The sequence below is a fragment of the Macrosteles quadrilineatus genome, unplaced genomic scaffold (genome assembly GCF_028750875.1).
Source record: "Macrosteles quadrilineatus isolate MER2022 unplaced genomic scaffold, UCM_ALF_1.0 Scaffold_8__2_contigs__length_117827958, whole genome shotgun sequence".
NCBI classification, from domain to species: Eukaryota; Metazoa; Arthropoda; class Insecta; order Hemiptera; family Cicadellidae; genus Macrosteles; species Macrosteles quadrilineatus.
This window is the reverse complement of record NW_026542601.1, coordinates 70,381,423-70,395,860: the sequence shown is the minus strand read 5'-3', so window position 1 is coordinate 70,395,860 and position 14,438 is coordinate 70,381,423. Positions and strand designations below refer to the sequence as shown.

Sequence of the window (14,438 nt, the reverse complement as noted above, 5' to 3'; positions counted from 1 at the left end):
CTACAGTAGACTCCCTCTTATCTGGATTCCTTAGGACCGAGGCCAGTCCGTATGACGAGTAATTTCCTGTTAAACCGACGCCCCCAAAACTCGTTAAAACGTTTAAATGCGTACTGTATACAGTATTTGACTTAAATCTAGGAGAGCATTGTATTTAGACACATGATCACTGGTCTCAAATCTTTCCCACAAGAACAGTTGTTTCAGTACCGCACACTTCCTAGTCCGGTTAAACCGATGTGCTGATAAAAATTGTCCGGCTAAAGAGATGTCATTACCGCCAAGTGTAGTCTGGTTAAACCGATGTCAGGTAATTTCTGTATTTATCAAGATAGGCCATTAATTTCAATTTGACTTATAATTATAATTTTTCTTTAACCCTATTTCTGGCATTTGTCAATTTTTTGACGTTAGAAATTGAAGTGTGATCTGGCATCGTCAAAAAATTGACATTTAGGACAAGGTGTGTTTCAACTTAATTTTTCGACCAGTAAACTCTCTTAAATCGCAATAAAACTTCTACTACTAGGGGTTGGTGAATTGTAATAGGACTATAGAAAAACTTTGTAAGAACGTATTGTTTTAGGCTGAGTACAAAACTGTCATGGTTGATATATCACAAATACTTATCAAATAAATGTATGAATAAAAATACAAATGAGAAATAAAAAACAGACGTACTAAGCACATTATAATTTATTGATGACAAATTTAAATTAACTAAAGGTACAATATTTACAAAAATTCACTTAAAACTAATCACAAAAATACTGGTCAAAACCGGTTGTAGATAAAACTAAAAAAAAAAAGTGATCGGAACATAAGTATAGCACGAAAATCAGTTGTCTAAATAAACTAACTAGTAAAAATACTAACTAAATATAAAATAAAAACCTTTTAATAAATAATGTATACTGTCTTCAGTCCAAAACCTGAGTATTCAAAATTTCATTATGACTAATGTGATTTATGAGGAATTATTATATACAAACAAAGACAACAAAGAGGTAGTACCTATAATGTCAACATGTGAGATCATAATGTCCATAGAGCTGCATAACGTGAGGATGCATTGGTGCGTACAAGACCATCTTTCATTCGATATTTAATAAGTTATATTCTTTGTGATAACTAACTACATTTGGTAAGGCTAGTGAGTTTTACGTTACAAATATCCAGCAGAGAGCACATTTTTATCCAAGCACATTGAACAAATGACCTCACATCAGCTGACTTTACATACACTATAACAATAAGAGGTGATCGATTAAAAGTTGTTACAAAGGTGTAAAAATACCAGATTGAAGTATTGAAGCATAAAATATCACCAGAAATCTAAGAGTGGCTGCTGGTAAATAAAGCTTTTTACGCCACACTAGACTGTTTTGACGAACTTTCCACACAAGGATTTAGTTCTGGAAACAGCTGTTTGCCGCCAGCTTAACCAAATGGAGTTTACCGGACACCAACCAGCTGATATACTGTATTTGGAGATGAGTGGATATAAACAAAAACATAACCTCTCTTAGAGGTTAAGACTAGTGATTGTTAGTCCTTTATTTGGTGGTAATATATAGGCTACGGATTTGTACAGATTTATTAGTATGGCGTAAACTATCGTACATCACTCGTCCAAAATGTGTTTACCAGAATCGTATGGTAATCCCGTACTCGACTTTGTCTTGCACGGGAACAACCACACTCGTCTCGTAAACACTTATTTTCCAGGACTAGTAACGTAATATACTAGAACATGGAGTTTTAATAAAAAAAAAGCTAAAATATTTTTACAAAACATCTTCAACACTGTAAACCTGCAGATTACTAAAACAATATCAGAGAAAGAAAGTTTATACTTGAATTATTCAGTATAAGTAACATATGGGCCCCCAGCAAGTGCTTGAATTTGCTGTGTTCAAAAATTGTTGTTTTGGTTAGAACCAAAGGAAAAACAAATATATTTTCAAAGCTTTAAAGACATGCAAAACAAACGATCAACGTGATTAATTTATCCTCCATAATTGTCAAATAGAATTGGTTTTTTCCGTTTGTATAACATCAAGATTTGACTTATCAAGTTTAAATATTTAAAATATTCGACTTAGAGTGGTATTTTTAACATTTTGATTTACTGCGGTTTTGAGAGGATTATGAAAAATTCCAGATATTAAGGTTTGAGGTATGAGGTCCTACTATACTCATATTTAAACACGGTAGTCGCATGTGACCATATTAAATATGGTCACTAGTGTTGCCACGATCACGGGAGATGATCGCGGTATCGCAGAGGCCGCAATATAAAGTTACGAGTATTGCCTTGAACTTGGGAGATGATCACGGTTTCACAGAGACAGCAAGAAATGGCAACGAGTGTTACGGCTATCGCGGGAAACTATCACTAAGATCACCAGAACACATCAAATGAACGAATACAATATCTCTTTCGAATTACAACAATACCATAAGTATACAAATTAAATTAGAAGCATATTTGTGTAGAATAGACTGTTGTTTTGAACACAAGTATAAATAAACAACTTTAGGACTATATAGAGCTGTGATTAATTTAGAAGCAGTGATAATCAGTTAACTAAAAATGAGTCTTCCAGTCAACCCCCAGAAAAAAAGTTTAAACAGATGGATAAATATACATTAATCAACTTTCTCAAGCATGGGGTATCCCAATGTTAGATATACTATGTTGTATTGTCCATCCAATTAAAACATTTCTTAAGCTTTTAAAAACCAACAGAATTTAAACAAAACTAATATAGTCACGAACAATTTTGGAATACAATTTCATTACGATACCCAACCGGTGTCCAAGTATGGAGTATATTGTTTCAATAGTATATTAACAAAGCTTTTTTTTATGACTTGACAACAATCTATGTTTACAATTAAAAGTGACATAAAGCTATGTTGATCAAGTAATTAATTTAAGCACTACTGTCTACCTATACGCAATTAAATTTCTACATACGGTACACACATTTGTACATCATTTGTATATACATTGAACATATTATATTCTAAACCATAAATAAAAAAATATAGGGTACCATGGCATGTAATGACAAATTACTATTCCTGTATGATTAAAAAACATTGACTTGTACTATCATTTGTAAACCAAACCAAAAGAAATTATAAAACTAAAACAAATCAAAACACATAAAAAAGGACACGATAAAACATCACAATATTACCTTAATTTCAAAGTTTGTTTCCTTGTTAAATCAGAAACTCTTGCAGAGCAAACAGTGCTTGGGCTCATCCAAGCATAAATCATTGATCAAAATCACTTTATCACAGTCAAAAGACTAAAAAACTAAACCGGTTTTCTTCAGGCATTGAAAATTTCCAAAATGTCTGCTAAACTTAGCACAATGAAGTTGTTTATGTTAGAAAGTGCATTGCACTAGTATTAGACTACTTATCAATGTTAATAATTGGAGATCTTTCTGAAACTAAAACTATACAACCACTTTTGACTTTATAATTAGGATTCTTTTCTTTCTTTTAATGTTTTAATTGAAATGCTGACCATACAAAGATAGGTATTTTAAGCCAAGTATGAATGGAGATGAGTGTAGGATGAGGATCTTGTAGTCTTGTTACTAAGGCCGACATGTTCCTTAGACAGGACTGTTAATTAATAGCCCATACAGTAAATGGCAACTAAGGGACCTATAGTTTATAGTGGAATCCGAACCACATTTTTTCCATGTAATTTAGAATTGGAAAAGTATGGAGAACTACACATACAAAATAGGCTATGCACCATAAAATGTTCTTCCACCTTCTTATGTTTTTCAATAAACCCTCAATTGACAGATAGGACAGAAGTTTTTAGGGAGGGTTTCCACTTATGGGATTGTCATCCCAAAAACAGGATTTTTACATAATGCTTGGGATTAAAAAGGTATGATGTATATAACGGGATGCAGGATAAAACAGGATTTTCAGCTCTGATCTTTTTTTTATACCGTTTTCCAGATTAAAACTAACCCCAATTGATTAAATTATTATAGCACAGCTTTGTATCAAGGTTTAAAGAGCTTCGAAGACAGACTCATGATAAAGATCACTCTAGTTGGAACAAAAATTCATGCGGGAACGGATAGAACTGGAGTCTTCATTACAGTGGAATAAAGCGGGATTTTCTTGGCCATGTAAGCGGGATTTTGTTTTTGCTCATGTGGAGGGACACTGTTTCCAGGTTATTATATTTTATTTTAAAATCAATTTTTTCAACGGATGTGATAAATTAAACTTGTAAGTAATTAATAATTTCCTAAAATATAAATGTTATCTTTAAAATCTTGTATTTGTATTTACATAATATATCTAGGTTACGCTGTTTTTTCTTATATGCAAACTCATGTTCATGTATGCTGAGCTATGCTATTTTGTAATAGTTTACATCATATAATTTATAATGGGTACAAACAAAATGAAACTACTAAACTTTAAAGATTCAACGGATATAAAATATAAAAAAATGGGTTTAAACCGAAACATAAAAACACTTCATTCACATGTTAAATCTTCATTAATAATCTGATTGAAAACAATTCACTAACTATTATTAAAAGATAAACTAAAATTTATGTGAGCAGTTAAAAATTAGAACTTTGTAGGCCTATAAAAGTAATACTTGGTCAAATAACTTTTATTCTTCTATGACAAGACAAAATACATAACTTACATCCACACCAAACTAGCCAGCTGTTATAATACTTTGATACTTATCAATTAAATATGCCAGCTAATCAAAGGTGAGCACTAGATAGTAACAAGCAAGACCACGGTTACCACTGTAGCCTAACAACTATATTTTTTAATGCCAATGGCATAGAAAAACGCAAAAATTAAACCAAAATATATTTGTACTAAATCATACTCATGTCTTTTACTTAATACCTGAAATACAAAAATTCGTCAAGTAACACTCGCCTATTGGGTCTGATGATGATTGGAGTGTCCAATTGAAATCAACCACCACTTACCATCTTTTTTATATATTTACCGTCTTGTGAGTAAACAGTAATATATAAGTGTAAATATATGTATTATCACAAGTGTTATTTGACGTAGTTTTATACTTTCAGGTAATTTAAAAACACTGCTGATGCTGATCAAGAAGTTATTTTACTTAATAAGCATATTTAAATCATCTGTATTACCGTAATGAGAAAAATCAGAAAACAAATGTAGCCTACTCATAGTACGTTAATTCGATTAACATAAGCTGTATTCTTATGTTCCTATACTCTTCAAAAACACTAATAAAGGCATTCTTCTCTGCACCTGTACAGTGAAGTGTTGGACAGACCTAATGTATGGTCATCATAAGTAAACCTACATAACAGTGGTCCTTGCAGAGTGCGTTGGATATATGTCGCTATATATTATGCAATACATTAAATTACTCTAGTCTAGACACGGTAGCTACCACACATAGCGACAAAACACCGACTAAGTTATACATAGATACACAGACACATGTTTACCTTACTATGTTGCGGTGTTTACGTCACAGCTGCCATCAGAGCATTGGGTTGTTGGAGGTGGACTTCCGCAGGTTGCTGAAGTATGGAATTGTTGAGAGGTAGCATTGGCAAGCTGGCCTGGGTCGCTACATTCACCATGTGAGACTGCCTCGGAGGCTGCTGCTGCTGCTGCTGCTGCTGCTGCTGCTGATGAGGTAAGGAGACGTGGTTCATCTCAGTCAGTTCACTCTTCATAATCTCTTTCAACATGAACGGGTTTACTTTTTCGTCATATTGCTCCTGAGAGTTGGGTGTTTGGATGACATGTGCAGTCATATCCGAGGTCTCTCCTTTTATGATCTGCTTCAACATAAAACTGCTGTTCTTATTGTCAAAGGCTTTATCAAACTGTTGAGCACTGTACTGCTTGGCGTTCGTGTGGCTTCTGCGGTGAGAGACCAGATGGCCCTTACACATAAAGTCCTTCGGACACAGGTCACATTGGAAGGGGCGCTCGTGAGGGAGGCCTTTCTGGTGGGATCGCTGATGGAAAAGTAGATTACCCTTCAGAGGGAATGACTTGCCGCACTCACCACAGATGTACGGTCGATCTCTCGGATGTGTCAACATATGTTCCACAAGATTTTCCTTGGTTGCAAAGGGAGCACTGCAGATAATACAGTTGAACTCTTCGCCGCTCGCATGCTGTCTAACGTGTCTCTTGAGATGCTCTTTCCTCGTGAACGTCCGGTTACAGAACTCGCAGTTATGCGGGGACTCTCCAGTGTGTATACGGATGTGGTTCGTCAGATGTTCTTTCCTCGTGAAACTCTTAGTGCAGAAGTGGCATCGATGCGGCGACTCGCCTGTGTGTTGACGGATATGATTAGTCAAGTGTTCTTTCCTCGTAAAACTTTTGTTACAGAAACTACACTTATGCGGTGACTCACCAGTGTGACGGCGAACGTGGTTCACCAGGTGATCCTTGCGAGTGAAGGCCTTCGGACAGAACTGGCAAGGGAACGGAGTCTCACCAGTGTGCTGTCGCTCGTGATAGACCATATGATCTTTGCGGGTGAAACTCTTGGAGCAGAAGTTACACTGGTGCGGTGACTCGCCCGTGTGCTGCCTCGTGTGATTCACTAAGTGTTCACGCCGAGTGAACGTCTTTGGGCAGAAGTCGCAGCGATGGGGTGTTTCACCGGTGTGCCACATCACATGATTTTTGTAGTGGTCCTTGCGTGAGAAATATTTCCCACAGGTTTCACAACGGAATGGCGTAGCCTCCTCAAACTGTGGTTGCAGCTGTTGCATAGACTCCGGCCCCGTCACTGCTCGCACCCTTCAACAGAATCGACACCTGGACATAGAGAAATATAACACTTGAAGTCTACTAAACTCATAAACACAACAGTTCAGTAAGTTACCTAAGTGATATATAATAAATCAACAGTTTTTTGGCAATTTACACTTAAAATCCCTTTTAAACTTCTGGAATATAAAACTATACCTTACATTAAACGGTAACACCATAGACAAATAGAATAAATATAGACCGGCAGCAGTGCTGCGGTTAGCATATGTTCCGGCGCACACCGCTAGGAGTGCCGTGTAGCTACGGCGCAGACCGCTGTAGCGTCTGCTGGTAGCATACGGCTCCTGCGCTCCTCGCCTGCAGCGGTGTGCGCCGTAACTACACGGCACTCCTAGCAGTGGGCGGTGGAACCTTCCTTTGACAGTCTATATTTATTCTATTTGTCTTTGGTAACGCCTAATAATAACTAAACCTTTTTCATAATCTAGTTATCACTGAGCCTAAGCACAGTCAATTATTTTTTTGTACCGTAAAGTAGTATGTGTAGACTGAGGGGGGAGGTAGCTTCGTCGACAGCAAAACTTTGTTGTAGTCTATTGCAAAACTTGTGGAAAGCAACTTTGCAGTGTGGCAAAGGGTCGCCGGAATTTTATCCCCCTGGAATTTTACCCCCTGGGCAAAGCTGACGTCACTATGACAACCTGAGTGCTCAAAAGTTTGTTCGCGGGCGTAATTTTACCCCCGCGGATTTGGAAGTCTAATGAAAATAGACAGAGCGTGATTAATTAGATTAGCAATAAAAACCGGAATTTCACCCCCTGTCCATATAACTAGCGTTTAGACAACTGAAAATGTACTGGCCGGATTTTTACCCCCTGGCCGGATATAGAAATTATAAAAAATGATTGATTTTCCTATTTCTGTTTTTTATTTAATTGTAAACATTTTATTGTTAAGCAGCCTTTTTTTGTAATCTCTTCTAAGTAAACAGAATTCGCTGTTTAATTTTGATGTTCGGGATTTGCGTTTGGGGCCAACTGTTGGTTAATAAGTATGTAAAATAAACTGAGTAGCTTATTTAAATGATAATTGGGTGAACATTTCTTCGTAAGGAAACAATAAGGCTTTTTAGCGAATTTCCCTATAGGGAAGTAGCTATTACCATAGGTAGCATGGTAAGACCTAGGCCCGGGACTGATTTACTTCATTTTGATGTCCCCAGAGGCTAAAAACACCATTCGTTCAAATTTTTATATATGTATATACAGGGTTAGTAAAAAGTGTGGAGACCCCCTGTTATTTTTTTAACGGCCCATACTAGAAAAAATAAACTCGGCACACCAAAATGGCATGTTATGAAATACTTTTTGGGCATAACCACCACTTGGTGTACATCTTCAAAATAGGGGATTTTGTGGGAAACTCTTAAAAATTTTAAACACAAAGACCCATTGAGTGACCCCTTATTTTGAAGGTCCTGGTAAAAGAAACCCAACAACGCAAACTAGAGGTCTCCATCTCAATCCAGTAAAAAATGGCAGCCAATTGAAATTCTCAGAAGTTAAATTTAACTTACAGCTTTCCAAGTCTGGAGACACTGTGTAAATTTTGTAATGGCTCTCACTAGGAAAACTAAACCCTACACACCTTTTTGGCATGTTATGAAGTACTTTTTAAGCCTAATAATAGCCACTTGGTTCTCAAACTCAAAATGGGGGATTTTGGGGGAAACTCAAAAATTTTAAACGATAAGCCCCATCGAGTGACCCCTCATTTTGAAGGTCATAATAAAAGAAAACTATCAACGCAAACTAGAGATCTCTATCTTAACACAGTAAAATATGGCAGCCAATTGAATATAAAATTGAAAGTTATTTCTGATTTCTAAAGATTTCAATCAGCTTCCATTTTTTACTGGATTGACATAGAAACCTCTGGTTTGCGTTGTTAGTTTTCTTTTACCAGGACCTTCAAAATGAGGGTCACTCAATGGGGCTTATCTTTTAAAATTTTTGAGTTTTTTGGGTTGGCATATAAGTATAAAATGCTTATTGCAGTTATACACAAGCTTTGCGTTTGCAATTGGGGAAGGCACAGTTTGGTAAAATTTTCTTCTTTAAATTTACGGTATACTATAGTATTACACATCTACCATAGCCATAATGTTCTACCACTTCACCTAAACAATAGAGAAAAATAAATTAATTAAAAATTCACAAAATATCACAAATTATTCATGAAATTAAAAACATAAACATAACTGTAAACAATCCTACTTTGACAGTTCACATTGCGTATCAGTATTTGTTGCTGCTTATTTCAAATTAGCTGTTTTCATAAATGCAAAAATAATATAGTGCTGCACTCTGTTGGTAAATCTTATAAATGTTTAATGCTTTTGCGTATCAGAACCAACCTTTTTAGTTGAAACAGCTGACTAATTTCTTTAATTCCCTTTAAATATGAAGAATACTCATTAGGTTAACATGGGGAACTACAGAGCCACTGGGGTAGAGCCCAAAAGGATTTTTGAAATAAGAATATGCCTATATGTAATCGGGATTGTGAGCTATCATCATGCCAAATTTCAGCCCAATCCGTCCAGTAGTTAATGTGTGATTGAACTTCAAACACACAAACTTTCACATTTATAATATTAGTAAGATATATGTGTGTGTGTCCGTGAACACAATAACTTGGGTAATTTTTGTCCGATTTTGATGAAATTTGGTTTGAAGGTGTAAAGCGGGACAAACTTAAATGAGTTTGCGAACCAGCATGATCGGACCATGGGAACGGGGTTTTACGGGGTAAAACTTGGTTTTTCTAATTTTTGACCCTCTAAACACAACATTTCCCAATTTCTCCTCAGACTTTTTTGAAGAGTTTAGAAAAACAAATAATTTAGTATATCAAAGTTTTTTTGTACAATAATTGGTTACGGAGAAAATTCAAAAAATTGTAGGTAATTTTAAAATTCCCATGTTATTCTTTTGGAGAATGTTGTAAAATGTTGTAGTTTGCTTGTTTATGGATATATTTTGATCGAACTTGGTAAATTTATTTATTTGCTTAGTCGGCAGGTTTGCTGCGGCAGGGGTATTTTGTTATTGTTACAATACAAACAAAAAACATTATTTACCACACGGTTGTTTTGTAAATCGTTAAAGAAATCTTCGAATCAATTACCATTCTGATGTTTGTTTATACGTCAAATTAACCAACAGTTAGCTTCGAAAAGATCGAATCCTGATACTCGAATCTCAAAATTAAAATTAAAAAACTGTTGATTAGTTGATGTTATAAATAAATTAAGATAGACTACCTACTAAATAATAAAATGTTTACTATTAAATTAAAACTGAATTAAGATAATTAAGCCTTCTCACTAATTTTATATATCTGGCCATGGGGTAGAATTCTGGGGGTAAAAATCCGGGGAGTAAAATTCCAGGGGTAAAATTCCGGGGGTAAAAATCCGGGCCGTACATTTTGAGCTGACCTCATGATGGGGTAAAAGTCTGGGGGTAAAATTCTGGCCCGTACACTCTAGGTTTTTATAGTTTGATGTGTTCACACTGATTAAATTCACAACCGTGAAAAGATACGTTTAATTCTGCGTTTGATCCATCGAACTTATATCGCGAAACTCAAAAGTTCGCGGCCGGAATTTTACCCCCTGGTTTGGTTTGTGACGTCACGTTTACCCAGGGGGATGATAATCCGCTACCCCATGGCAAAAAGTAAATGAGGTGGACCTTCATGTATTCTTTTTCCAGTAGTATTGATTCTTATTGTTTTGTACCATATTAATGGATAAGTTAATAAGCTAACTAGATTGTGCAACGATTGATAATCAATTATTAAGTAAAATGTACAACAAATAATTAATAACCCATTAGACATAGGTCTATGTGGGGGAGGGGTGAAATTCTCTAGTTTAATTATTAGTAGAATGATTTTTCAGTGTGGCAGATTGCGTGTACATAAATAAATACATAATATTTATTTATACTTACTGTCTTCGCATAAATATAAAATAAATAATAATTATAATTATAAAACTAAATATATATGTAATATTTATACTAAAAAACTATTACACCAGTTTTATAGCCGTGCACATGCTTAAATGTTTTTGTGTTGTGTTTCGAGTTGTATATGCACTATTTATTAACTGACGCAATGAAAATGAAGAAATCCCGTGAAAAATTTAAATATAGCAGTATTTAAGTTTAGTGTATGACTACACCCGACGATGGAGTAATCTCCGAACCGGCCGTAGTGTCATAAACAATAAGGATTCCGAAGACTTACATAATATTGTACATAATATTTATTCTTAGTAGAAATTATTAGTTAACAGTAGCCTATACAAACATGTTAGGTAAGTAACTTATGTCTTACTGTTGAAAAGTTTGGTAAGAACAAAGAAATCACCGAGACCGAGAATAATGCTCCATTTCAATAAAAATGGCATCACAAGAGACTAAATAACAATTTTCCTTTACAAACACATTGTACCACAGCAACCAATAAAATATCCCTAGTTTGGTTGGTTAGGTTAGGTTAGAACAGTGTCATCTAACCTAAGTTAACCAACCAAACTTCTCGAACAGCTACAAATTTGCAGTAGGCCTAGGCCTAGTTATTCTACTAAAAAATATTTTGTCATATGACCTAAACTTTACCTTCCTAATCTAACCTGAACTTAACTTCGAAACTCTTAATGCAGTGTTTCTCGGTAATCACCTTGTAACTTAGAACACTTTTGGGGCAAACTCCTAAGTTAAGTTTCACATTGAAATTCACAAAAACTCTGAAAATTAGTGATTAACTTAATATGGTTTCCCTAAGAATTTTGCATACTACCTTAAAAGAATAGGTTAAGTTTACTAAAGAAGGGTAGAACAAGGAACTGAACATTAAAATTAAGTTAGGCTTAGTAAGTTTACTCTAAGGATTTATTTAAAGTATTAAAAGTAACTTAGTACTTGTGAGTATCAGTATAAGCATATATGTTTCAAGTGTTATAAGACGTTTCTTTTATTTACTTTCCGAATTAAAAGCTACAATACTGTAGAGAATAATAACGTATTAATACTCATTTACAGTGCCTAGAGGGTTATTGATCAAATCAATTATTCAACAAAGGACAAAATTCAGGCATGAATACATTGTTGTTTTTATTAAGGGTTTTAAATGTAAAATAACTTATTGTTAGCACTATTTAGTTTGGCTATACATTAAATACATAGCACAACTATCCAGGCGTTTAAATTATAAAGAGCTGTTTTAATTTCATAAAATGTTATGATTCAAAAGGGTTTACCACTGATGGCGCAGACTATTTTTACTTTGAGGAACTCTAAAAACAAGTGAGCTAATCATGGTTAGGGGTGTTACTTACAAGTATTGGAAATCGTGCATTTTTTTGTCGAAACACTTTAATTCTTCGAATTATATTCATTCACTAAAATATAAAAACTTAATAGTAGTCCCTATCTGAAATAAACTCTTTTAACAGGACGCGATCAATTTCATTCCGCCATTTTGTGATTATGGGTTAGGTGATTTACATAGAGGTATCTGAACCATAGGGGAAGGAAGGATTATATGCATAAAACTGCTTTCAGTATAGAGTATTACCATAGACTAACCAACACGTATTACTAGCACTTACTTACTTACTGCTGGGGCGCTACAAATCGCAGTCGATTCTTCGCCTCGTAGATCAGCCTCTTCCACGCTTCTCTGTCCGCTGCCATCTCCACTGTCCCTCCACACTGACTCACATCTCTCTTAACTTGGTCATACCATCTCATTTTTGGTCTACCCAGTGGACGCTTTCCAGTTGGTACAGCAGAACATACTTCCTTCAGTCTTGTTCCTTCTTCCCTTCGCAATACATGACCTAGCCAACCTAATCTTTTTGCCTTTATCAAAGCTATTATATCAGGGTCCTGGTATAACGCTCGTAGCTCTCTGTTTTTTCTAATCCGCCATTCTCCTTCTTCGTTTACTGGGCCGAATATTTTTCTTAGGACCTTGTTTTCAAAAACAACCAAGCGTCCTTCATTTCTCTTGGATAGGACCCAGGTCTCGCTTCCATACAATAATACTGGTTGAATAATGGTTTTATATATTCTTATTTTTGTATCAGATGATAGGAGTTTTGATGACAGGAGCTTCATACATGCACCTAAACATTTATTGGCATTTGCTAATTTACTTAATATTTCTGTATCTTCTATATTAAAGCTATTTACAGTAACTCCTAAGTATTTAAAGCTTTCTACTGGTTCAATTAAATAGTTGGCTATATTGAAATTGGTGCCTCTATTGATAGGATGTCGTTCAAACTTTATTATTTTGGTTTTTTCCTCATTTAGTTCCAAACCCACTTTTTTACATTCTTGAATAAACTTGTCGGCTAGAAAACACAAATCCTCCGACTTTTCAGCCAATATCACCACATCATCTGCAAAGGCCATGACATTTAAGTCTACACCCAATTTTAGGCCCCTCTTTAGATTTTTTACTTTTTGTAGAGCTTCTTCAATCGCTATGTTGAAAAGAGTGGGGGAAATCCCGTCCCCTTGTCTCACTCCTGTATTTATACTAAAGCTCTCAGACATTTCTCCATCTACCTTTACTTTCGCTTTTGATTCGTCAACACATAATCTTGTCAAATTTATTAACTTTTTAGGTATGCCATGTTTTTCCATTTTCCTATATAAGGTCCTTCGATCAATGCTGTCGTAAGCTTTCTTGAAGTCAATAAATATCCCATAAAAACTCTTATTATATTCATAATAATTGAGATTCCCTGTTTCTTACTGTTATTACTAGCACTAGTGAATGATTTTGTGGATTTTAACTTTGTCTTCAGATTTTTGGGGCCATTGAGGACATGCATCAAGGTTTCACAGCAATAATAAGCCACCACGACAACCCAACCTGCCACAAAAGGTAAAAGGTAAGAAGATTTAAGTGCGGGTTGAATCCTCCTAGGGGTTGACCCACCTCTGTACTTTCAAAAAGAAATCAATGTTTGGTTTAGAGTCGATGTCAATTATCAATCATTGAGATGGGGACGCCACCTAGGTGCGTATTTTAACCCAAATCCCATGTAGCACAGATGGTTGGGCCAACGTTGGTAAATTGTGGAGCCACACAGTTGGCCAACGGTAGAAATGTCACCTCTTTAAACTGTTTTCCAGCCAACCATTGTCCAACCGTTTTATTTCACACAAAATAATAAAGATTTAGTACGAAAAGCATAATTATTAGTTGAGTAAATTGATTAAATAGTTCATAAAAACAAATTTTGAAAAAAAACTAGAACAAAATTTTTTGGCCCAGACGGGTCTCGAACCCGGGTCCTTCGACTTATGAGCCTCTTACTTTACCACTGAGCTATCTGTGATTGCTGATATAGAGAGTTTTCAAGTGGTGAAAGAGTAGCCGACAGTTGCAATGGTCGCAATACTTCAAACATTTTTGATACTACACAGTATAATATGATTCTGTTAATCTGTTAAGGCATCATAAGTAGTTTTTTTTTGGAGTTAGAGAGGATACTGGTATTTGAATGATTAATTAATTACCGTTAGATTGTTAATGCT

General features: G+C 35.2%; 1 protein-coding gene across 3 annotated transcripts; it reads right to left on the bottom strand.

The window, feature by feature from the left end:
• Positions 1–690: 690 nt before the first annotated feature.
• Positions 691–12,335, bottom strand: LOC129001071 (zinc finger protein OZF-like). Of its 3 annotated transcripts, XM_054428236.1 has the most exons (3): positions 12,221–12,332; positions 6,446–6,837; positions 691–6,361 (listed from the first exon to the last, which is right to left on the bottom strand). In XM_054428236.1, exons 1-3 carry the CDS (start codon positions 12,238–12,240, stop codon positions 5,535–5,537), a joined length of 1,239 nt encoding a protein of 412 aa, XP_054284211.1. In that variant the 5' UTR covers positions 12,241–12,332; the 3' UTR covers positions 691–5,534. The 3 variants fall into 3 exon arrangements, with proteins under 3 accessions (XP_054284211.1, XP_054284210.1, XP_054284209.1); XM_054428235.1 differs by having other exon boundaries at positions 691–6,855; positions 12,221–12,335; XM_054428234.1 differs by having other exon boundaries at positions 691–6,837.
• Positions 12,336–14,438: the final 2,103 nt, after the last annotated feature.